Source organism: Fringilla coelebs (genome assembly GCF_963513975.1).
Source record: "Fringilla coelebs genome assembly, chromosome: 1".
Taxonomy (NCBI): domain Eukaryota; kingdom Metazoa; phylum Chordata; class Aves; order Passeriformes; family Fringillidae; genus Fringilla; species Fringilla coelebs.
This window is the reverse complement of record NC_140028.1, coordinates 51924136-51949474: the sequence shown is the minus strand read 5'-3', so window position 1 is coordinate 51949474 and position 25339 is coordinate 51924136. Positions and strand designations below refer to the sequence as shown.

The 25339-nt window shown below is 36.7% G+C and overlaps 1 protein-coding gene across 10 annotated transcripts in view; it reads right to left on the bottom strand.

Moving 5' to 3' along the window:
* PTPRM (protein tyrosine phosphatase receptor type M) overlaps window positions 1-25339 on the bottom strand; it is a 437545-nt gene that overhangs the window by 196254 nt on the left and 215952 nt on the right. For all 10 annotated transcript variants that reach the window (XM_084219928.1, XM_084219932.1, XM_084219926.1 and 7 more), the window contains exons 8-11: window positions 16063-16371; window positions 12824-12933; window positions 10340-10541; window positions 6540-6642 (exon numbers count right to left, since the gene is read on the bottom strand). In XM_084219928.1, the coding sequence (XP_084076054.1) occupies window positions 6540-6642; window positions 10340-10541; window positions 12824-12933; window positions 16063-16371 (724 nt within the window). The remainder of the gene's footprint in view (window positions 1-6539; window positions 6643-10339; window positions 10542-12823; window positions 12934-16062; window positions 16372-25339) is intronic.

The following is a 25339-nucleotide window of genomic DNA, read 5'->3' as shown; positions in this document are numbered from 1 at the left end:
ACTTCAGCCTTCATGAGGGAGATTGGAAAAACCAGTGCTTCAAAGGATCTTAACAAAGAACTGGTAGAGATGAAATAGAGAAGACTATCATAAGGGATTTTGCAAAGATATGGTCTCCACTGCAATCTCCTTAAGGACAGCATGCAAAAGGAATGTGAAAAAAAAAGTGCAGAGCTTCCTAACAGTGCGGCAAATTTTTAAGTTGTTAATTATAACCAAAATCTGTGTGAAAGTATTAGTGAGTTATGAAACTGAAATTAATCTCTACACAGATATGGAATAATCTTTTTTCTCTTTTATTCTTGAATTGCTCTAGCTTGCTTTACTTATTTTGGAATAATTTCTATTAATTGCTAAATGACAGGTGTCATTACATGCTGAGTTCTTAGTGAGACAAATTAGTACTTGAAGAAATCAAGGATCAATACTCCTTTTACCCAGGGACTATGTGAGAAGTCACAGTAAAAGGACCATGGAAATTTCTGAACAAGCTAACAGGACATGTGAAGTTGCACCACGCATGTCCAGGCAACAGGTACCATAAATTTTAGTTCAAGTCACAGTAAAAAAATCCAAGGACAAGTTCTACTGCATAACAAAAAAGAATTATAACATTTTTATAGCATAAGCAATTACTGCACTGTTCCCTCAACGAAACAGAAATTGACCCTTCTGCTGTAAATAATTATACTTGTTGCTATAAAGAAGTGACAATTATGGGCATTAATAAAACCCAATCCCTTCTCTACCAAAGACATCCTCAAACAACTTTACTGGCTGCCTTACAGGTAGTAAAACTATGATTTGGAAAGAGCTGACCCTACAGCACACAATTCAGGCCTTTATGTTTACGGACCCTTAAGCAATAGAAAGGCTGCTTGTAGCAAGCAAATTAAAGAGTTCCCTTCACGCTCTTTAGATCCTGTAGTCTCAAGTAATTTGAAAGGCTGTCTTTTGAATACGGCATTCCAGAATATTAGTGAGTTAGTAATGCTACTTAAACACGTATAGTTATATTATTTCAACATGCCCATTTCTTTATCATAAATATACCTAATATCCAGGCTGTTTTATCTGTGAGTTCTGGAAAGGCCAGAGTTCACTTTTCATTTTATTGAGAAGCTTTCCAAATTCTGCGGATTAATGTACAGTTCTGATACTTCTCTCCTCAGCTGTGTCTACATAGGATTTTCTTTTTTCTCATTACTGTGTTACCATGTAATGCCACTGGGAATAGAAGGAAATTACAAAAACATGTTAGCATTACATAATGTGCAAGGCAGGAACTGTGAGAGGACATAGCTAAAAATGCAGATATTGCAATGTCTTTATTGGCATGTGCTGTTGCCATGTTTTTGCCTGCACAGGACACTAACATCTCTTATTGTGCCAATCAGCATTCTCCCATTTCAAAACTAATTTGCTCACATATAATGAATTCATAATTATACTCATGATGTCTGCCTTTATAATTCATGCACAGTAACTAACGCTGCACTCTTACTATGCAACATAGAAACTCAGTGATATCAGGAACTCTGAGAAGTGGATTTAAGGCCCAGGCCTGTGGCTACAACACACTCACAAGAGTAATGCAAGTGTCTCAGGGACTTCTCACAGAAATGGAAAATATCCTGAAACTTTGGTATTCAGCGTGTTTGAAACCCTGCTGCTTCCTGAGTTCCAATGATATTTGCATGTGTTTCCAAACAGTCTGCCTGTCTTGCTTTTGTGATTTTTTTTTAATTTCTTGATTGCCAGTGAAACAATTAAATCTGCTGATCTCCTGACCAAGTGAGTAACTTTTGTAAAGACAGTACATTTCAAGAATAAAGGTAGGCAGTGGCTTTTCTGGAAGGCTCGCAGATTGGAGAATCCTAAAAAAGCTCGCTCAGGATTCAGATGACCCTATTTCTTCAAATGGAAGCGGATGGACAGTGCTGCATGACCGAAGTTATGTGGCACAAGAGTGCCAATGCCTGGGCCAGCCTATGAGGAAGGAGTGGAAACAGTGACAGAGCAGAGGCAATGGCCAGACATGTGGAAGGCTGATCCTCACAGCACCAGTCATGCCGAAGGAAAGAGATGAGGCCCTAAGACAAATCCTCCTGCCCTGTAATGTGTGTGGCAGGCATGAGAAAGCAGCTGTGACTCTGCTACACGTGTAGCACGAGGTGCTTCCATGGGGAACTGCTGCATTACATTTGAGTCTGCGTTTCAAGGTGACCCTCTCAGATTAACTCACTCCATCCTTCTACTGTCAGTGGGGAGGAGTTCGGTGTCCTCTGTCAGTCACTTAAAAACTATTCCACTCTGAGTGCTCTTGAACTGGCTAAGCCACATAGAGAATTAGGTACTCCTTGAACAACTTAGGCTGACAAAGGTTTCTTTACACCATTTCGATTTCCTGGGAACCATGCTGTTCCTATGCCAGGGACCATGTGCAGATAACCTTCATTCCAGCTGTGACACTGAACCAAGTATTTACATGATGCCTTTAAAGGTCTGGATAAGCAATAAGAAATGTACATTTTTGTGAAATTTAGGCAATCTCATGTGTCCCTCTGTAGAGGTAGTAGAAAGGAGTGCTTATTGCTTTAGATAACATGTAGTTTGAAATTTCTATGGTAGTTTCCAGTTGGACTGCAAAATACTTACCACCTTATTATGGCCTTTTGAAGTATAATAAATGTTACTTCTTCAAGGTAGAGAGATTAAAAGTATGTTTCAAAATTAGGCACTTAAAAGTAGAGATGTTCGCTTTATTTTCCCAGTAGAGTTCTTACTCATGCACTTGTAAGAAGTTTGGCACACAGGTGATAAAGGGCATGCATGGAGAGTACACAGATTGCATTCACTCTAGAACGCTCAGCTTTCAACTCACATAATTCAAAGTTTATTTGCTTCTTTCTGCATGTTTTCTTGAAGATACTTTTAAATTATACTACCTGGCAATTGCTGCAATTCTCCCCCTATCACCCTGTCTGGGCTTTGCAGCCCCAGATGCTGCTGGACTGATCCCACATACTCAGAGCACTTGGAACAGGAAGTACTTTGGCGTCCCAAACGCCAAGTATTGCATCCACAGGGATTTGCCAGCTGACACATTAGGTCATCCTGTTCTTTCATTTCAGACTGGAATAGGAAAGTACCAAATGTCTGCAGTGTCTGTAGGAGTAGAAAGGTTGGCTGAATGGGCCATTAACTGGCCCAAAGAATTTAATGGGGCAAATCCAGATGAGCCAAACTCTGTAATAATGTAGTATGAAAAACAGATTGTGAGGCAAAGTAGAGCCTGGATGGTCTTGCCTTCTTTCTTATCTATTTTGCTCTTTCCTGAGTCTGCTCCTCACAGAGACTTGCTATCATCAGGTAGTTCCAGTGTTATCTGAGCTGAAATCTTTGGGATGTTTACTATTAAAGCTTTTTGAGGATTTGGCATAGAATAGCAGGAAGAGGGTGGTATGGGGATAACGTTTTGCTGCTTATGTAAACAGATAAAAGAAGTGCAAACACTTAACCTTCATCATGGCAAGACTGAATAGAAATAGGTGTAACAAAGAAAACTTCCTTCTCCTGCTGAAGATAAAACCTTGCAAGACAACTTTTTCCACAGGAGGTCACAAGTACCTTTTATAATGCAACGTGACAAACAATCTTAAGTTCTTTCTAACACAGATGAATGTATAAATAGCACTAAATGCATGCAGTAACCGAGCATTACAGTTATCATTCCTGTGTATGAGCCAGATCTTTGCAATAAATTAGCATTCCTTGGTTGAGTATATGGCACTGACCAATTTATACATTTGCAGAAAATTTGAGCCCAGAGTCTTCTAAACTTTAGGCTAACTTGCCCTGGAGAAGTAAAATATACAAACAGTATTGCCTTGGAAGAGTGAGTCCCCCCTCAACAGATGCTGAAGAGCCATCATAGAAAATATATTTGCATTTGTATGCTTTTTATGCAAATTCTTCAAAACTTTATGGACTCTTAAATTAAAATATCTGAAAAAAGAGAGTATCTGCAAAAAGACATATATTACACAATTTCCACATAGGGATCATCTTAAATTAAACATTTTTTGTTTCATTTAAGTCTTGCAAATTACAATCATTCTGAAAGTCAAAATAGCTTAGCCAGCTGTTAAAGAAGCACATGCATTCATCATTACTGAATGCATTACTGCTTTAAACATATATAATTCCAAAATAATCTCCTTGAAACAAAGACAGCAACAACCATAAAACACGCTGGACCTGAAACTGGAGACAAAGCAAGCAGTATTTGCTATATTAAAAATCTGACAAAATACATTTTAATCATGTCCAGTCCTATTCTAAAACAACCTGGAATGCGATTTGGCCCTCATGATTATTTTGTACTTAATCATTGTAAACAGAGCTTTCTGAACATTTCTATAAAGTCTGTTTTTGTGAATCAACATGTAAGCAATCAACATTGCACCTTCTCTGCTTGGATCTTGTGCTGGTTGTGTGCAGCTTCTAAGTGGCATAAAATATCAGGATTTTTCTTATTTAAGAAGACAAAAAGAATTTAATCATAGGGAAAAAGCTGGACTTCAGAATGACCACAGGTATCAGTTTGTTGATGTAAATGGCAGAATTTGTGCTCTCCTTTTCCATCTCAGGAATTGAAGAATTTTGTGTGTCACGGTTGATGTGTTGATCAATAAAATAACAACAGTCTTTTACACTGAAAGTTTAGAGCAGTTTCAGATATCTGCATTAACCAAGCTGGTAGCTGTAGCAGAATCAATATACAAGGCATCTTGCCTAGTGGTGTGGATAAATGAAGTATGACTAAACTTTCAACACCCAATGAATACAGATTAAGATCATAAAATCCATATGCTGAATGTGTTTTGCAAGCAGTGTGCTTGGGAGTGGAATGTACTATGAAATGTTAGAAGTATTAAGAAATTCTAACTTTCATTTTCACCCTGCTTCACTCAGCATTTACACACTAAGTCTGCAGTCAGCCTTCATTTTACTTTAAGACCTGTTACAAAGGACCTCAGTAAATTTGCTGCTGTGTGTTCATCTGTCAGTTCTACAGCTTCATGTCACTTTAAATCTCTCCTTCTATTTCCCTAACCACTCATCCACATATTTAGCACACTTTCATCTCCTAATGAGCTCCTTTCTATTGTCAGTGAAGTTTCTGTTATGTCACTACTGCTATAGGAGCCAATCATCTTTCGTTCACGATGTAGATAAAAAGAATGAAACAATTTTTTTATTAATAGCCTAATACATTCATGTTTAAACAATGACTCCAACTTGTATCATTTTCATCCAGATGCTTGAATTCAGAATGACTACACTAGAGCTTTGTGAGACAAAGTCAGACAAATATCAAATAATTCTGTTTCTAACAGAAATCTAACCTGCTAAATCAGTTTCATTAAATGTGCCCAATATTTGCTGCTTTTCTCTCAGGTGGTTCAGACTTCTGCTACATTTCACTTTCAAAAAGGTGTCTCAATGAAAAACTGGATACCATTTCCAAAATGCAGACTTATCTACATATAATACATATAGCTAATGGTAAAAATTCCTGATTATATTAATTGCATGAATATTCTGAAGAAACCCAAAGACCATTTGTTTTCATTCATGCATGTATGAGCATACCAGATCTCTATTTCCCAGATGAACAGAAATTATCAAAAACCTCAGCATCAGGATGAAAATATATGATAGCCACTCAGTATAGATGGAAACACTTCCTACAGTAATGAAAGAATTAAGAAGGATACACAATTAGGTAAAAGGAAAAACATCCTATAGCTGTGAAGAATCTCTTTTTCATCTTTGTTTTTGTTTATTCAGAGTATTGAGCTCATTACTGGTTCTCATTTAAAATAATCTAACAATTTCTCTGTCTTCCTCACTGAAAATCAGGCATCCTTTATTCTAATTATGAAGAACTTACACAGTACCATGTATCTGGCAGGGAGATAAACCTCTGAAAACTGGAAATTCATTAACGGATACTATAAAACACTGAAGAATCCAAGATACTGGTTTTAAAGGTTGCTTGTTTAAATTATTATTTCTGATATCATGGTCAAATAATGCAAATACTTTTTGAATGCTACAGTACATACTGTTTAAATTGGCTAACTTACTAAGAGTTCACTACCTTAAATCTGTGAAGTAAACAAAAAGACAGAATATTAAAGACAGTAGCTCAGCATAAAAAATGTGATATGCCCTTGAACTTATAACACTGCAGTAAGCAATTACCTTAAAGAAGCCACCCACACAACAGAACTATGGCTTTGTTCCTTATCTTCAAAGAACAAGCCACTTGCATCTGGATCAAATCCTTTAAACAATACATGAACACTCAACATCAAAGCACTTTCATTTTCTTCAGTTATTTAATTTAATTAGAGCTAATACAGACATGAATTTAGACACTGATTGCTGTGTAGAAAATCCCCAGAAAATATGTTCAAGAAATCAATCAATTTGGGTTTTAATTTCATGAAGAATTTTTCCCCCAGTACCTGACAGGAGCGCCTCTGCTCTGTGCAGGTTTCAGCAAGACTGTCACAGTGCTGTCAGTTTGATTCAAAGGTGTTTCAAGTTCATACGGTGGCATAGAGGGTGCTAGAATAAGAAAAGAAAAGAGCCAAATAAAATCATTATTCCTGTATTTCTTCTTTCAAGAGCTCTATCTTTATTTGAATATGCAATTTTAAAGGCTTCTTCAAATACTAAGACCATACTACAAGTCTAAGATGCTTTCTGTTACAAGGCAAGTGTGAGACAACTGTTAAATAGCTTCAGGAAAATACAACAACAAATCCCAAATAAAGAAATACCAGCTCACTCCCAGCTTCAAGACAGGAAACAGATACTAGTGGGAGTAAGTTTGCAGAAACTATTGAGAATCCATGACTTGGAAATGAAAAGTTATCTTAAGAACAGCATCTGCAAATGTGCATGCTGAAGTGACTGTTGTTTTTGAAACTGAGCCCAGCTTTCTCAGTATGACAGCTGTATCAGGATGTACTCTCATAATTTGTTTTTCCTGGAATTTTAACTAATGCTATAACTGTCTTGGGTCTATTGTCCACCAAGACAAGAGTTTATCTTAGTCTGAAGTCCCACTCAGCACTTTTGCAAACTGTCCTCATTAAAGATTTACAGTTGTGATTAAAACAAATGATGCTTCAGTTACTGCCTTTTACTGTTGCTTCTTTCTTCACTGCTATCATCTACTCACATTTGTATCATTACATTGGAGGGAAGGCTACTCAGTTAATTGGTTATTTGACAGGCTGCTGTATCTTTATTGTTCACTTGTTAATGGTGAGGCACAATTAACAGATTTAAAGACTAGAGAAGCAAAAAGTGGTCATTCCAATGGTCTCTTCTGACTGCAGGAATAATGCAGGGCAATTCACTTCCCTAAACTAATTCCCACTTGAAAGGCAAAACATATTTGGTGGGGAAGAAGACTTTCTCCTTAGAAGATTCTTCCAAAGATTCATTTAGTTCTTCTCAACTCATTCAGTTTCCTCTTATTGGATACTTTGTCTGTACCATACCAATAGAGTGTATTACGCTCCACATATAGATAGTATCAACCTCTAGGAAATTATTTTCCAGTGTATTTTCCAATCATTTTCATTTTTCCAGTACTATCTGCATCTACTTGAAAGGTAAATTAATTTCTCTCTCTTTATCCACAGCACCGTACAAATCCCAGTAAGGAGTGTGCTAAGAATTGCTCTGTACTCCACAATTCCTCAGACTGCTGTGAAAACATTAAAATCTTCAGTGCTTTGCTTTGCTATTCACCAGTTTTGAAATGTTTCACAAATTAAAAAAAATAAGTCTTCAAAAACCTCCTTGTGTGCTAAGAAGGTTTTATTCTGTTTACAATTCTTGATATAAGGCACAAACATTGAGACTAATCATTTTAAGTAATTTGGGTACCACTTAAGTCATACTTCAAAGGTTCAGCCACACTGCAATTTTGAATATCCAGAACTTGTTCATATCATGTCCCATCCTGAAACAAGACCATCCTGAAAACAAGAATGGACAGGAATTGTATCTCCAAAAGCTGTATAAACTCTGAACATTTTTTGACTACTCTGTCACTTCTTGTCCTTTTTCTACTGCCCACAGCTTAGCAAACCTTTTGATTTTCCTAATTTATGAGTCCTAAGTCCCTACTTGCTCTCTTTACTAATTTTAGTGTCCCTACATAGAGCAAGACTGTCTTCCTGTCCCAGAATGACTTGTGGCTCTCCCAGCCATAACCTTTAGTCCTGGCTACTTTTTTTTCTTCTCCATTTTTCCTTGTCTACTTTAGGACTCTTCCTCCTCCACACTGCCTACATGTAAAGAAGGAACTTATTAAGAAACAGAGAAAACAGGAAATATTCAAATATTCATGTAATAGTAAAATAAGACACAGTAACTATTTCCAGTACATAAGAGTACTATTCAAAACACTTGATAGGAAATTTACAGGTTTTTATTCAGAAGAAAATGCAGTCCAGAATTAGGCAGAGTAAAATGCAAAAATTGGTCAAATTGCACCTAATATGTTCTAAAAAACAGTGAAACCTTTCATCCAGAAATGTTAAGAAGTTCTGTTTCACATCTGTCCAAAATGGAGATCACTGGCCACATGAAAGTGCCTCAAAGCTTTCCAGTGAGACAATGAGATCACAGCCAATAGCACTGCAAAAAGGGTTCCATATTCAACAGCTATAATGCTAGTCAGGACTTTTTAATTTTATTAAAAACTACACACATTTTTTTTCTATTTTAAATTCAGAGATTGGTTTTAATTACTTATCGACAAGATATAAACACTTCTTGTTAGTACAGTAACTGAGGAAGCAATGAGAGAGTGGGGTGCAGACAAGACAGTTTGCAGAACCTCACCACATGGAGATTTGAAGGTTTGCCTCACCCTCAAGCACTCCTGCAATGCCTGTTCCCACTAGTAAATTTCTTTTGATGATGTATCATTTTAGAAAATAACAATTTAAGAACTAGCACTATTCCCAAATGTCCAGATTCTCATCCATACTCAGTAGTCTCCATTCCTCATTCTAATAAGGGGTGTTCTCATCATCCAAACTCATAAAAAACTCATTTCTGCTGTGTCAGAAATTGATTTTTGACAGAGAAAATTTCTGTTTGGTGTAGGAAAGAGGATGGAAAATGAACTCCGTCTTTACAGATCAGTTTTGCTTTCATGTTCCATACAGTGTTAATTGTCTAACTTGAAAATTAACAACGGTTTTGTTTCTCTACAAACAGCTGCATTGGCAATAATTTCCAACTAGCCTTAACTGTCCTCTCCAGTAATAAGATAGGAGAAATCATTCTATTTCTGATAAAAACTTGTCATTTTTTTCAATCCAGTGAGGACAGAAAATGAGGGATGGGGGAGAAGTACACAGAATGAGAGTAAAAGAAAAAGAAGATTTTGTACCCAAATGCTTTCTGGAAGGCCCAGTTGACCACAAATAGGTAAGGCAATTTTCTATAAATATTATCAAGGGGCCAGTTTATTATTGAACTGCCAGTTTAATTCTGAAGCAGACCATAGAGAAGTGAAGAATAAAGGGATTTCAACCGTAACTTTGCAAAACATTTTGTCATGAATTACATAAGCATTTTGGAGGATGCAATAATATTCCATTCCCTCAATGAAGCAGTCCTCTGCCTCAAGGGAGGGCTTGAAATATTGGTCAAGGATCTGCAGAAGTGACAGAGTCATGCTGCTGTTATCTGAAAACCACCAGTCCTGATGTTCTTGTCTGATACAGTTTCATATCCACTGCAGTCCCTGTGCCTGCTAGAACACAGGCAGCCTGGCAGCTGACTACAGTTTCTAAGTGAGCTCTAGATGTACAGCATCTCTGCCCTACTCTCGATTGTTCATGGCTCATTAAAGAGATTTTCCAGCACTGTTACTGTTCTAATTTAGAATCATGTCAAGGCTGACTAAGCTCTGAATGAAACCCTCATCTTCAGGCCTAAAAAAACCCTATGCTAAATGTTGCAACTGAAGCTGGCACTGGCTGCAAACACATAATTCACAGGGGTTTCTTGAGTGATATGTTACAGTTGAGGATGGGAATTTCAAAGTACTAGCTAATATTTAAGTACTTGGAAGTTCTTCAGGCATGGGATACATGTCACTTTGACATCTTCAGAGATGAACGTGTTCTGCCCTTTTTCAATTTGCTGCTTGTTAAATTCTAAAGAAGTAAACAACAAAAGAATCACCCAACTCATTATCATAAGGAAATAATATTCTTTGATCGAGTACCTGATATTTTTGTCGTGAACTGATTTGTTATTGGAGGTCCAAAGCCTTTAGCTGTGCTGGCTCTGATGGTGAAAGAGTAGGTAGTGCCAGGATACAGTCCAAAAAACAGATAGTGTGTTTCATTTCCCAGCTTTGAGACTCGTCCACTTTGATTGGATAAATCTATTTCTGGGTCAAAGGAACTGACTGCCTTGTAGGTGATCTGCAAAAGAATAAGAAAGTTATAAACTGCCTTGAGCAGATGGACAGAGATTGCATCTTTATCCAGTAAACCCTTCTGATGTATGCGCTGTCAGACATTTTATGATAAGCTATCTTACTCTCTTATACTCTTCAAATCCTGAATCCCAGGAAGGGGCGCAGGAACTGAGTCGTAACTTGTATGAGTTATTACTTTTAGAGATACAGAGACTTAGAGGCAGCTAGATTACAACTCTAAAGGATGGGTTCAGGCTTATGTTAATTCCTTCAAGATGCTTTAACAGTGTCACATTTTGAATTCATCTTTATGTTGGTTTTGATCAACACCAGTACAAAAAACAAAACACACAGGTAAAAACTGAGAAGTGACCACGAGGGACTGCAGCCCCCCATTTCCAGCTGACTTTACTAGAGCTACACTTTGCCCTGAATGAGGTTATCTGTAAAAGATGATAAGGGCAGCTTAAGGCAAATTTTTCAGAAATTGGGTAAAGCTTCTATTTCAATCTGAAGCTTAGCTATTACAATTGCTAATTTGGGTTTTTTCAGGTTATTATATTGTACCTAGGTCAGATTCTCATTTGGAGGGAAGAAAAGATAAGTGTTAAGTAATATAGGCAATGTATATTGCATCCTCAGTTCCTTCTTTGATTCAAACAGTATTTTTAGTTTTCATTAGAAATGTTAATGCAAGTTCACAGTAAAACTTGATCCAGACTTCTTCTATTAATTACTGATTTCTATGCACTGTAATGAGAATTTAAAAATATGAAAGCCATTTAAAAGTATGAAAGCTATTAAAAAAATAGTAAAGTAAAAATGATTCACCCCTCCTTTTTGCTTTTAAAGTTTCATTTTCCCGTGAGTAATTCCAAAACCCTTATTATATAAAGTGATAGCTAACATTCTTTTTTGCTAAACTTATTCAATATAATTTTAATTAAGAGGACCCATAATACAGTACATAGACACATCCAAGTGTCGATGTTACACACCTTAAACACTTGAGATTTCCTAAAACCTCTGACCTAATGAAAATTGATTTTTATATGAGTCATCTAATATAACATCAATGAAGTGCTGAAAATTAGTAATAAAAACTTCCATAGTATTCAGATAAACCGTGATCTTATTACAGTAGATACAGGCATATCCTCTACAAATCCCAACCATAAACTGAACTCAAAGTACTTTAAAAAGCACCCAACTAACCCTTCTAATTCTATCAGATGACAGAAGATTAAACCACCAACTGTCTGAACTTTTATCAGCAAAGAAATTAAGGTAACATATTGCTCACATGCATCTCCCTATCTCAATACAGCTGATGGAGTCATGTGTGTGTACACACTTCAGGATGAACTGCCTGGATACAGTGGGTGTACTCCTCAGCAGTGGAATTAGGCATGCAGGCATGCTCCTAAGTAGAAACCAGATCCACCATCGAGTGTTTCTATGCACATAAATCTAACAACAGTAACAACATTAACAATTAAAACATTCTGATCCCTGAACACAGGCAACTGTCGTCATAGCTAAAAAGTCGTTAGCTTTACAAAAAATCAATTCATACTTTTTCAAAACATTTTATCCTCTTACAATAAAGTAGTTTTCAAAACAGTATCAATAGGTTACCATTCAATTTAACTTTTCTTTTACACTATATTTAGGTGGGGTTTTTTAAACAAAGCATTTCAATACCAATTTTGTAGTAAGGTCAGGTAAGAAGCTTAACAGTGATTATTGTCTGACAGCTTAATCTGTGCAGTCTTTTGTCAATTTTTCTAAGAGGTATTCAGGCAGAGCTTCCACATGAGAAAAAGAAGTGATTTTTAGACATCTAACAACATACAATTTTGTTGAATTTGCATTTTAAAAAAGCTAGATTTTTAAAAATTATGCCTGCTTGTTTCTATTACAATAGGCTTCCTATAATGAGGCTTATCTAAATGTGATGTTGACTGTAACCACTGTCTTATGTCTCTAATTTTTAAGAACCTTGCTAAGATCTGTCTTTCAACCTTTTAAATATTTGATCTAGAGTACTAGATAGAATGCTATATCATGGTTCTAGATATCATGATAGCAGGTTTCTTAAAGTTGGTAACTCGAGGACATGTTGGGTCCTGCATAATTCACTCCTACATTGTATTTTGTCTTAAATGGCTACTGTTTTAAAAATGAAGTTAATTTTACACAAACTGTAAAAACACATTAATTTTTTATGATTATGCATTTTGGAGAATCAAAACTATACATAAAATGTGACAAATTTCTAGATACCTCATACAAAGTAATCACACCATATGTCTGCGCTGGCTCCCTCCACTGAAGAAAAATCTTCTCTTCAAAGGTGCTCCCTTGAATGGATTCAAGCGGCACAGCACTCGGGACTAACAGATTTAAAAAAAAAGAAGTGGTTTTAAGACAAATCTCAGAAGGACATGCTCTGTTTAAATATCTGTACTGCTGAGGAATAAAATCCATCCCACCATAATTTCCCCAAAGACTGAAGCAAAGGCCAGGGTAGTTCAGGAGAAGAACGATTCATTTAACAAGACAGTGCCATTATGTGTCACCTCCAGTGTAAGAACAAATTAGAGAGCATCACACATTTCCTGCAAACCCCTACTGATAATTAAAAAATAGGACAAATCAACTTTTTATAGGTAAAATATACACAGGTAAACAGAAGTAAACAAGTAAAATCTACTTGTGGTACCTACTTATCAACAGTGTTACTTCCCAAAGTAGAAAACATATTAAACATTCATATATGAAAATGGACAAGCATTGAATAAAAGGTATAGTTTCAGAGAAAAGCTATACAGGAAAGATGACACACATATTGCATTGAACAGCAATGCTCACAGACAGTAGGCCTGAAAACCTACAAGAGGATGGACATAAGAAAAGTATGAAATAGTCAAAGTAAACATCTGACATTATTAATTTTTGGTAAAGTCTCTTAATGTGGGAGAAGAGACCTGTGAAGAGTCAAGGATGTCAGAAGGTTATGATGAAGGGTGTGCAAACTGCTCTCAGGTATCTACTTGTGTTTCCCATTTGTTCTGCAATTGTTGCCTTATCCCCAAGACAGTGCAATTTTTAGAGGAGATGTATAAACAGCAGGTAGGCGTATATCTGTGATTTTATTTTTTAACGACACTGGTAAAGTAATGCAAAAAACCCCAAAAAACTGAAAAAACATACACAGGACTGTTGTGAAGCTACAGGCATTATGGCGTTAGCACTCCAATACAAACTCCATGTGAAATCCAATAGAAGGATTCACATAACATTTTCTTCTTGCCACAGAAAGAAGGTAGAAGCCACTTTCTGCAGTGAAATAATTTCTCAGACCCCTTCCTGAGATTTACTCAAATGGTTAAGGAATAGAAGAATTTACAAGCAACACATTTGGTGACTCCTTCCTGTTGACACTTCTGGTACTTCTGGAACTTAAAGAATTTCCTCTGTATTTCTGCCACAGAACTTCCTACTGTTCCATGCTGTTGCTGTGGGAGTTGACAAGGTTTAAGGCTTTTGATCACCTCCCCATAGCTCTCCAGAGAGCTCCTTGCTCTACCAATTGGAAGCTACAGACAGGGTTCTGAACTCACTTAAGAGTCCGTTGTGTGCCAGTACGACGACACCTTTAGGGCAACCTTAATTCTGGGAACTAAACCTTGTTTCCAAGTAGGAGAACTGGCAAAACTCATTGCGAATAATGAGATTAATGATTTATGTGTAAAGGAAGAGGAATTAAATATTGTGTAAATAAGCTGGAAGTAGAACAAAGCACTGTGATAACCTCTCAAATTATCTGAAGGTCATAAACCCTGAGCAGCTGTGCCATACAGAGCAGGTTCAAACACTGGCAGAGGTCACCTAGAGATGTACTCAAACTCAACTGTACAAGGCCTTGAGCATTCTGCTATCACCTGATCTTCTGTAAGCAGAAGGTTGGACTAAATGAGCTCTGGAAGTCCCTTGCAAACCAACAAGATCATGTGAATTAGGAAATTATGATGATCATTTGGGTCAGTATGTTGTTTAACTTTCAGACTTAGATATCTTGCTGAATGCGTACAGTACACTAAAAAGTTGTAATTTTTTCCAAGGTTTTCTCTCAGACAGTGACCCTGGTTTTTAATAGGTCCTGAAATAGCAGTTCCAGAGGGACAGGACCAAGAAATTTTAAATAAAATACATAAACATCCCAGACAACATTAAGCTCTTTAGAGTTGTCATCCTACAATTGAACTGAATTAAATTTAGAGCATGACAGCACAATTCATTCTAATTAAACATTTCTTTTTGTTAGTTATGCTTTGCTGAAAATGTTGCATTAGTAACTATATATTCCTAAATTGTTTAATTTATTCCCTCATATATTTTGATTAGAAATTAGTACTACATAAAACCAATACAGCATGTATTAAATAATTTAATAGCCTTAAATGACAGACTTCAAGTATTTATTATAAAAGGAGCTCATCACTGCTGAAGTTTTTACTAGAAATATTTCCATAATGTTTTAAGGAAATCTATCATTGATCAGGAAGAAAACACAAATCCATTCCTGTTCAGATTTCAGACGATAAAAATGGAAGGTAGACAGATCTGTGATAAAAAGCAATGCCAAGTCATTTGACAAGGTTCCTTTGAACTGTGTCCGTTTAAAAGAAACAAAACCAAGGTCAAAAAAACTAAGGTACGTTTGTAAGGGGCTATATATCAGCACAGAGTATTCTAGAAAGGTGAAACCGATTCCTGGTGCATGACCAATTGAACAAGGAAGTCGCATTTTGGTATGGTAGCTAACAGAGCTGCTCTGCATGTGTAATCAAAATAATATCACAGAAAACTTGGGAGGAAGGTATAACCTTTTCATGCAACATTATTAGACCATTGCAGAGACACATTACCCAATTCTACTGTGTCTGCCTCAAAAAAGATATTAGCTAATTTCATTATTTATTATTTAATATCTTTATTAATAATCAAAATAGAATATTTTTAAAAGAGATCTGAAAACGCTATGGGAGTTGAAAATTATTAAAACAGAGGGAATATCTGTATATTTCAATGCCTGCATATGGAATGTAGTGTCGGAATACCAACTAACAGTGTCTAGTGGTTAGAAAGCCAAAGACAGTGAAACTGAAACTGCAAATCAAGAACAAATATTAAATGCAGAGCACATCATTCAGCAGAGGAGCTTCCATGAGGATACTGCTGACAATCACCCAGAATTTCTCCAAACCAATACTGCAACTTTAGAGAGGCAGAATATAGTTCAAGCAGAAGGTACAAATCTTAGGATGAAATGATTCAACTACTGTGGCATGTTATAGGTTATGTGAAAGATCACTCTAATAATGGAGCTTTACTCTTCTAAAATTGGTGAGGTTGGTGGAAAGGCTGTTACAAATTTTAGTGAAAGTAGAACACGCACTTATCCAGAAAATTTATACTATCAGATCATGTACCATGTATATGTAAATACAAACACTCACCATCTTCATCAGTTTGCACTACAAGTTCTTGGCTTTCTTTCCGTCCTTCGGGATTCATCAACACCAATTTGATGCTGACATTTGTGTATGGCGATAGGTTGGTAATTGTGTGCTGGGGATGGGAACTTTCTGTATCCCAGCTGACCTCCTCTCTCACTTGCTCCTGTCCTCCAGCCTGGTAGCGGTAATGGACTGTGAGGTTGTAGCGATGGCAACGTGTGACATTATATCCAAAGGGCTCCCAGCAAATAGTGATCTGCCTAGATTTGATCTCCACAACCTCCAGTCTTCGGGGCCCACGCATGGGATCTGCAAAATTACCAACACAATTCTGCTGTGATTACTTATTCATATTAGAATAGTGATGTGGGAAATAAGCTGTACAGTTCTACAAGTACACCAGATGAGCAGAAACAGAAATCCATTGCTGTAGAGAATCACAGTATAATACAAGTATAGTCTCTGAAAAAGCAGGGTAAAATGGAGAAAAGAGTGAGAAGTGTCTGCTGAAAAATGAAGAGCAAGTAAAACACTAAAAAGTTCTTATGATTCAACTCAAATTTCATAATACAGCTGAAATGACACATTTTAACCTATTCATTGCTTGCAAAAAGTAAGCATGTCCAATTTCTTTTGCACAAGTTATTTGGATTAACACTTTTAGAGCAAAAACCTGCACAAAATAAGTATCTAAAAAGAAAATGTAAGTTCAGAGTAAACTTGCAAATATATCTTGATTTTCTTGAAGGACTGTTTATACAAAGGCTCAATGGTTCTTCAGCTATTTCTTATTCATTTGTTTTTAAGTTAGACTGAATGCAATTACTCAATCTCTATTTGTTCAGGACTGTAAGTTAATATTCCAATTTCTTTAAAATAGACCATAGAGGTTTTATTTCCACAAAAACATTAGCTGTTAATAGTGCAAATACCTCAGTTTGTTATAGTAGTTTAGCAAGATACAAAATAAACAAGATATTGTCCTGCATCCGTGCTTTTCTAGAGATCTCCCAGTTGAAAATAAGCCATCAATCAAAACTACAAAAATATATACACAAGCATCAAAGATGGTGGTTGATAAATCTAAATTTTCTTGAATCCTACTGGTCACAGCAACTGAGATGGAAAAGTGAATTAAAATTTCCACCATATTACAGCAGAACCACTGAGCTAATACCCCCCCATATTTTCAAAACACTGTCATTATAATACCAGAGCTATTATACATATTAAGCAATAATCTGGGTTTTTTCATATTTGAGTCTTTAAAAAGATTAAAGACAATGTCAAGTTTTATCCACTGCTTCACTAGTTAAACACTTAGAAGACTTTTAATGAGTTAGAAGACTCTTATACGTAAACAAATTAATATGCATCTTCCTCCTTTTATGTTTATTAATCAACATGTCTTCACTAGGAATGTTCTAAACAATTTACACAGGATTTCATCTTTTTACTTTTTACCATACTCCCTGCATGCTTGAAATATTTGTTCAAAGATGTTATTCATCTTAACTCCTTGAAGAAAAGGTGTTAAGAAATTGCTTGTTCTAACATCTACAAAGCAGGCTATTTTTTCCCCTTTTAAATCATCCAGCTGCTTTTTAATTTTTTTTAATTAATTTTCACTGTCAAACAATGTTGATAATCAGTACAGGATATTTGGCAATTGGTGAAAAAATGGAAAAACAAATCAAATTCTAATCCTGGTCTTCTTTCTAGTGACTTGACTGAGAGGTAAAAATGTCCCCACTAAGGATAAATTGCTATTGAGCCATTTATCTGCTTCCATGCTCAGGCATCCCAGCTAAGAATTCTGGCACCTGGGGGCTTTGCCACATTTCTATTGCTACAACCATTAAAATTAATATGAAGCAAACCTCAAGGACTGGCATATGGACTTGATGACTTCCTAAACATTTACTTCTGCGTAGTTCAGATATAAACTTCATGAAAAATGAGTTTTCTTGTTTTGTTTTTTAATTTCATTCCAGCTTCTAAGAATTTCTTGTTTTAGGTGAGATGATGAATAGCAGAGGATGTTTAAAAATATCATGTAACTGCAATTGTATCTGAATGGGCTAAATAGAAATAAAAAACCAACAAAACTGAGGTGACCCTGACATACAACATTAAACAATTGAACAAAGCTCCTGGCTGCAAGAATATGGAACAGCCTGCTTAGTTCCACAGTGGGCACATCACAAAATTCACAGGGGAGCTGAGAAATCATTTTACTAGAGACATAAACCTAATTCATAGCATTTTAGAAGAGAAATTGAGTGGCTGTACAAAATACCTGGATCAAAACCTATCCAAGATTTCTGCCCAGGAGGAAGGTATTCTTATGTCATGTTACCTTAATAACAAGTACAAGTTAGTCCTCTAGTTAAATCTATGAGAATGACACATACATTTTCACCTCCAACAAAACAGACAAGGGAAAAAAGGATTTAGATTGTAAAAGACAGAGATAATACAGCTTCCCTTGATATTCAAAGGACAAAGCTCATCAGACAAGCCCAATACCCTGGTTGCTTCGGCTCCTGACTTGATTCTGTAACCCCTTAGCATCAGACAGGTACACAAGCTCATATAAATTTTTTCCCACCATTCATTCAGAGATTACACACCTAATAGGGCCCTAAGGAACCCTGTCATTAATGAGTGCTTTAACAGCCCTACTTTTAACTTTAAAAAAAAAAAAAAAAAAAAAGTCAAGGTAACAATGGAATTTTGGGATTAAAAAAGCCACGTGGCTCAAAAGAGCCCTGAAAAATAGCAGTTAGTGCAACAAAATTTCCATTTGATCAATTTAGCAACTAAATTTAATTTCTCTTGTGGTACCACTGTATATGACAGAGGAAATATTTGACAGAATAGAATCACAGAATCATCCAGGTTGTAAGAGATCTTTAACATTATTGAAGTCCACCTGTCAATACAGCACTGTCACTCTAAGCCCTAAACCAATAAACCACCTCACCCAATGCTAGATCCAGATTCCTCTTAAGCACCTCGAAGGATTGTCACTCCCAACACCTGCTGAGGCAACCTGTTCTGATGCCTAACCACCTTAACTGCAAAAAAAAAAAAATCTGATTATCTATCTATCTATCTATCTATCTATCTATCTATCTATCTATCATTAATGTGTGTCTGAGAGCACAGTACATCACTTCTGATATACTGGAAGGGATATGCTCTTCATCAGGAAGAACACAGGAGATTTGGGGAAGGGAAACTGCTAAGCTGCACTAAAAGAATGACAGCTAATGACTGTGATTTTAAAGGGAAAGCTGAATTAATTACTAGGGCATGATGACTTCATTTGGTTGATTTTATTTTCTGAAGGATTTATCACTTTCCCAACCTTGGTGAAATTGGTGAGTTCCCAACTGTAAGTGAAGAAGTAGGCATCCTTCAGAGATGCTGCTATTGTGCTCAGGAGACTTGCACTAACTATCCCTGTGAAGGGGACGGCTGTCATCCCAGCAATGGTCTGCTGTTGTTACCTCGTTGGTCTGTTGTTGTTACCTTGTAAAATAGCTACACAGAGAAGTGTCATTTCACAGGGCTGCTGCCCATAGCTGAAATCACACATTTTAGAGCAGAAGAATAAGGAGTTCAACAACCACACCAACTGTACTATATACAACATATGTACTTCATAGCATGAGTGCTATTTGCTAAGCCTTTGCCTCCTCCTTACTTGGCAAATGCCCACCTGCAGAGGTTACACAGTCAGATCTCTCCACCCACTGTAAGTGAACTGAGCCTCTGCTGCTCCTCGGTACTCCAGCTATTTTCTTACACCTTACTGGTACAAATCATGAGGCAAATGGGGAAAATGAGGCCGCCTGATTCGTAAGGGAAGAGGTTTTTCTCCCAAAGGAGCACACTGCCTGTCAAGCCTGAAGCTTAGCCAGCTAGTTCTTTACCCATTCCCCTGCTGGTGCCTGCAGCAGTTTTCATACTGCTCTCCTTCTGCCAGGTTCAGCAGGGAATCAGGCAGTGAATTCTGACAGTTGCAGCTCTGACCTGAGGGACCAGCAAGCCTGGTTCTAGCCCCTGGCACTTTAGCATCCCATTTAATCGGTGATCTTGCCTCCTTCTCTGCTCCACTGTTTTTCTGAGAATATGGAGCACAGACTGACAGGATCAATTTCCACCGCAGCTGCAATTCACAGCTCATTTCTCTGGAACTTCACTCTTTACCTTTTACCGCAAGTACAATGCTTTTTCAGAAACTCAATTCCAGAATCACAGAGACATTTAGGTGTATTCTTAGCATCCTGTCATTGATCATCAAAACTTGTGCTTAAGATGAAAATTCAAGACTGGAAGTTTTGTCTTTTCATCACAGCCTGCACAGACCTGAGATAAGAACAAGAAAAGAATGGCGATTTTCTGCCCCTCCATGGTACTCCAGTGGCTGCAGATATCCGGTCTGTGTTAGATACTATTTGAAAGGTGCCTAACAATAGGAATTAAGAATTTATTTCTTGTCCAGGCAAACTATTAGTGGAGTTTAGCTATGCAACAACACTCAGGACTAAAATTTCAGGTCAGACTCTATTGCCCTTCCACAGGAAGTAGAGGATAGATAGAACACGAAAATAAACAAATATAAAATGAGAACTGAATATTTAAGATATCCACAAAACAGCCTTTTAAAACATAATAGTTAATTAATGACAATTAGAAGTAAAGGCTTCACAGATTGCCTAAGCAGTCTTGTTCAAATCACTTAACATCTTTTCACATCAATTCCCTCTGAGTAAAGTGGGAGCCACAGTACTCTAGCATCGGTATCCAGTGGTGTCACACAGAATTTCATGAATGCCTGCAAGGAACTTGCACGTTACGGTGGTGGAGAACACAAGGGGGGGAACAGAAGACATGGCTTGTGAGCCAGCTGCTATCAAAGTAACAACATTTGGTTTGTTTCTAGAAAACAAATCTCCGTGTTTGTCTACATTTACAGTCAAAACAAGAATACAGGTAAAATAATTTACTTGTTTGGCTTGTCCTCATTTGATTTGAAATCTAATATACAAATGACTAACAATGTGAGGCTGTTTGCAAGCTTGGTAAGACAGTTCTGTAAAAGATCACATTCATCTGCGATTGTGTGATTTTTACATTGTTATTATTCTTCATCTGAGTTCTTTAACAACAGATTGAAGTTCAAAAAGAGCTCTTTGCTCCAAATGCCACATGATTTATCTGATATGATAACAGATCAGGGTTTTTTGAATTCCAGTTTGCCAAGAACTGCGGAATGCAGTTGATGAAAGAAACAATGAGCAAGATTTTTGGTGGTGCAACTTCACAGTTTTTTAACACATTTTTATTTCAGTCAGATTTGTTAATACAAAGAACTGCTTTGTAGTTAGGATTAGAGGAAGAAAAAGAACTCTTTAACCACATGATTTTTCATACTGTCCATTATTTGAGTTATAAAAGAAAGTATTCAAACAAAGAAAGGGCAAACAAAGAAACAAAGGGACAAATGACTCACGAACAGAATCAAAAATCCTAATATGATGATGGTGGTGTGATTGTACTGCCTAGTCCAACTACTTTAAAATGAAAACAAAGCTGCCAGTGTGTACAAAACTGCTGAAGATCCAGAAAAAACCTCTGATTTAAGAGTGGCGCATTAGAGGTTGGTCGTTTTACTCATCGAAGAGCACAGCATATTCAGAAAACAACCAAAACTGTTAAAAACCAGCACAGAATAACAGTGAATTTGTGAAACACTGGTGTCATACGAAATATCTCTACTTCCTGTCATGGAGCAGCCACGGACATTGACAGCAACAGTTACTAAGCTTATTCGGGTAATTGCGAAAGACCACAGAAGATACACAGTATCTCTTGGAAAGATTCCAAATTATTGGTTTTAAAATTCTACCAATATTTCATAATGCTACCTAATAACATTTCCAAAAGAATGTTTCTACATCTGCAAAATCAGATGCCTCCTGCAGAAGAGCAGTACTTCTATCAGTCCCTAACACTTTAAAAAATGTTGGGATGCAAGACCTGTAGAGTTTCAGCACTAATGAAAGAAAGAACAATGAGACAGCAAAACTAAAACTGTAGTCACCTGCAATGCCACAGAGGAAGGAATAATCAGGGTCTCTTAGATATATATAAGAAAAGATATGCTGAAAGCTAGACTACGAATGTTTGTGCCAATTCTGAGCAAAATGGCTTCTCATTCATTGTATTCTTTTTAGTAAGATTTTCTTATTCTTGATTATATTCTTTCAATTTTATTATTTTGTCTTCCACAGTCACAATGCCAGTGAAAGAAGATGAACAGAAGGATGTACATACTCTGAAGTCAGTGTACTAGCTTTGTGCAGTAGCCTGTGTGGATCCTTCTGCACCCTTGTTATTGCAAACTTAAGAGCACTGAGAAGCAGGAATGAGCCTCCTGCACACATTTCCCTCAGCACCTCTACTTTCATGATCAGCATCCACAGTGTCACAATGGTCAGAGAGAAGGTATCAACAGGACTAGACTGAAGTAAAAAAAAAAAAGAATCTCAGTGTACCTGCTACCACAGACAGTTTTCTTTCTCTGGACTAAAACACTTCTCATCATCTGAGAACTGGAAGAGTCACATTTAGAACATGTGCCCATACTCAACCTCTATATTTCCTGGTCAAGATGCCAACAGTCTACCACCTGAAAGAGAAAAGCCAGCATCTCCCAAAGCATCTCCCAAACTGCCATGCTGCCAGAATATTACAGCTAATACCATTCTTCTTCAGCATGGAACCAGATGCAAGACCATGCTTCCACTGATTTTATTACATACTTTGGGTAATGTGTAGGTAAACCTTATGTATCTGTATCAGGTATGACAAAAGCATGCTCTCCCAGCTTATATACAAAGAAACTGAAACTCAGAAGAAATTGAATTGCCTGCTGAAGGTTGCAGTTCATCAGTAAAAGCCATGCAATCCCAGTTCTCAGTCACATTTCTAACCTATTAGAACACAACACTGAAATGTGCTTTTTTTCCTCTGTACTTTGTGGCCAAAAGAAGCTAGTTCCAAAATGTGTGAGCTCAGAAAACAATACAATACTCGTAGCAACAAAATGAATAGGCCAAGTTCTTATAAAAAGCCAGCTTGAACCCTCACTCACTTCACAAATTCAAATGTGAGATATAGTAGAAGTCTGCTTTTACTAGGAAGGATCCTAAGTACTAGCATCACATCATCACTAAGAGAATTTTTTCTGTGCTATTTCTAGATGAGACACAAGCTAAGATACAGGAATTGTTGGGAGAGAACCATAATATTTAGCCACTTATAGAAGATTAATGGAGAGCAGCTTCCAATAAGCATCTAAAGCATCAGCTCACTGTTTACAAAAAGTGTCACTGTTGCTTGAAACCAGATCAGGAATTTGATTTAAGCTTTTAGTAATATATTATTACAAGCACTTGACACAGAAACATGAATGAGTGATAAAATCATGCATGAGAAATTTTCTTAACTTTTTATCTCTCCTCCAATTCATAGCTACACATGTTCTATGAGGCCTATGTCTTCAGGCTGACATTCACAGTAGCAAAATATATTGGTCTAATCATCAATAACACCCTTTTAATCATCTATTACATCATTTAAAAGGTAATAACATTTTGAAATGTTGGTTTCTATTAAAAATTTTCTTTCAAGAGAGGGCTGATATGAATAGTTCACTTTATAGTAAAATTTAAATCTGAACCCATGTAAATTGAATCTAATATTTCTTTATGTTGTCATTTTATAGGTATACACTGAATGGTAAATCATTTAAATTCTAATACATTTAAATAAGGTATGAAAAAAACCATCATTTGATATATTTTTGTCAAATTACCTACATTACATGATTACTCCTCCACAATCAAAATCAGATTTTAAGTATGAATGATACAAACAAGATTACATTCCAAATCTGCAACACAGATTTTAGTTGCTTGTTTAAAATGACATACCTAGCTATTCAGTAATCACTTTATAATAACCCCTTTCATTTCTAAATCTTCTTAGCCATCAGCCACTAGTGAGGGAAATGCTGGCAGTGGTTTTTACAACTACACATTAGTTTTATATTTCATGACAAGCTAATTCTACAGAGTTTGAAAGACAGACAAGCACGTGTTCTTAAGATATTCTTTCTTTTTGCATGAAGAAAGCACACATCTAACTGAGGAATGAAAAATGAAGAGCGCAGACATATACTTTCCATTTCACATACATGGCAGTAACAATTTATCCCAACTTCACCCCAGGAACTGCCATGAATATGTAAATCAAGAATTAAAAGGTGGTGACAAATAACTCTTGGAAGAATTACCATGGTAAGATGGCAAATAAAGTGCCTATTTCCTGTAGAAAGTACATTTGATAGACCTACCTTTGATAGATGCTGGATCAGAATGATTTTTGAGGAAAATTGAAGTCAAATGAGCTGTGATGTGTATACTGTCCCTCTCAATTGATTCTATCACAGGCATTTAAATTTAACCCTTTGACTGAGTTACCACATGAGTGCTTTACAGTGTCATTACTGTCCTTTTCTATCGCTTCTCCATCACTTTTAACACAGCACGTCATCATCTGCTGATCTGACGCAAACATACTTAGGCAGATATGCACCTCCACACCAGTGGGACCTTTCAGAAGCTGGCACAGATTTACAGAACAATTCATACAGAATGCAGAACAAATGCTGCTCATATTTGAGAAGATGCAGGCAACACAAAGGAAGCTGAAGGCCTGAGGAGTTGCTTTTGTGACCACCTCCTTTACACATTTATCACGACACAGAACTGTGTTCAGTGAATGTAAAACCATCTGGTTTCATGGGTTGATACATAAACTTTCAGATATATTAAGGGATGGTGCAGGTGGATGGCTCATAATTAAGCATATTCATGGGAACAACAGACACAATTTGACCACACACTGTAAGCAGGGGAAATTACATTAATGTAACACACACTCCTATTCACTGCTCAAGAAATGGGAACCCAGGAGAACATTATAAACATTTAGAAGTTATAGTGTGAGGGAAGAATTCAGAAGAATTTTTCTAACCCATTTTCCTAGAAATGGCTGGAATACATCTAGTGCATTGTAAGATGCTAAACCATTCTCTCCATAGGCTAATAAGGCACATGTATTTTTTACAGTGCCCCAGTCACCTTCTGAGTGTGACTAATACTAATGGCAAAGCCATACACTGTTGCTCTGCTGTGTG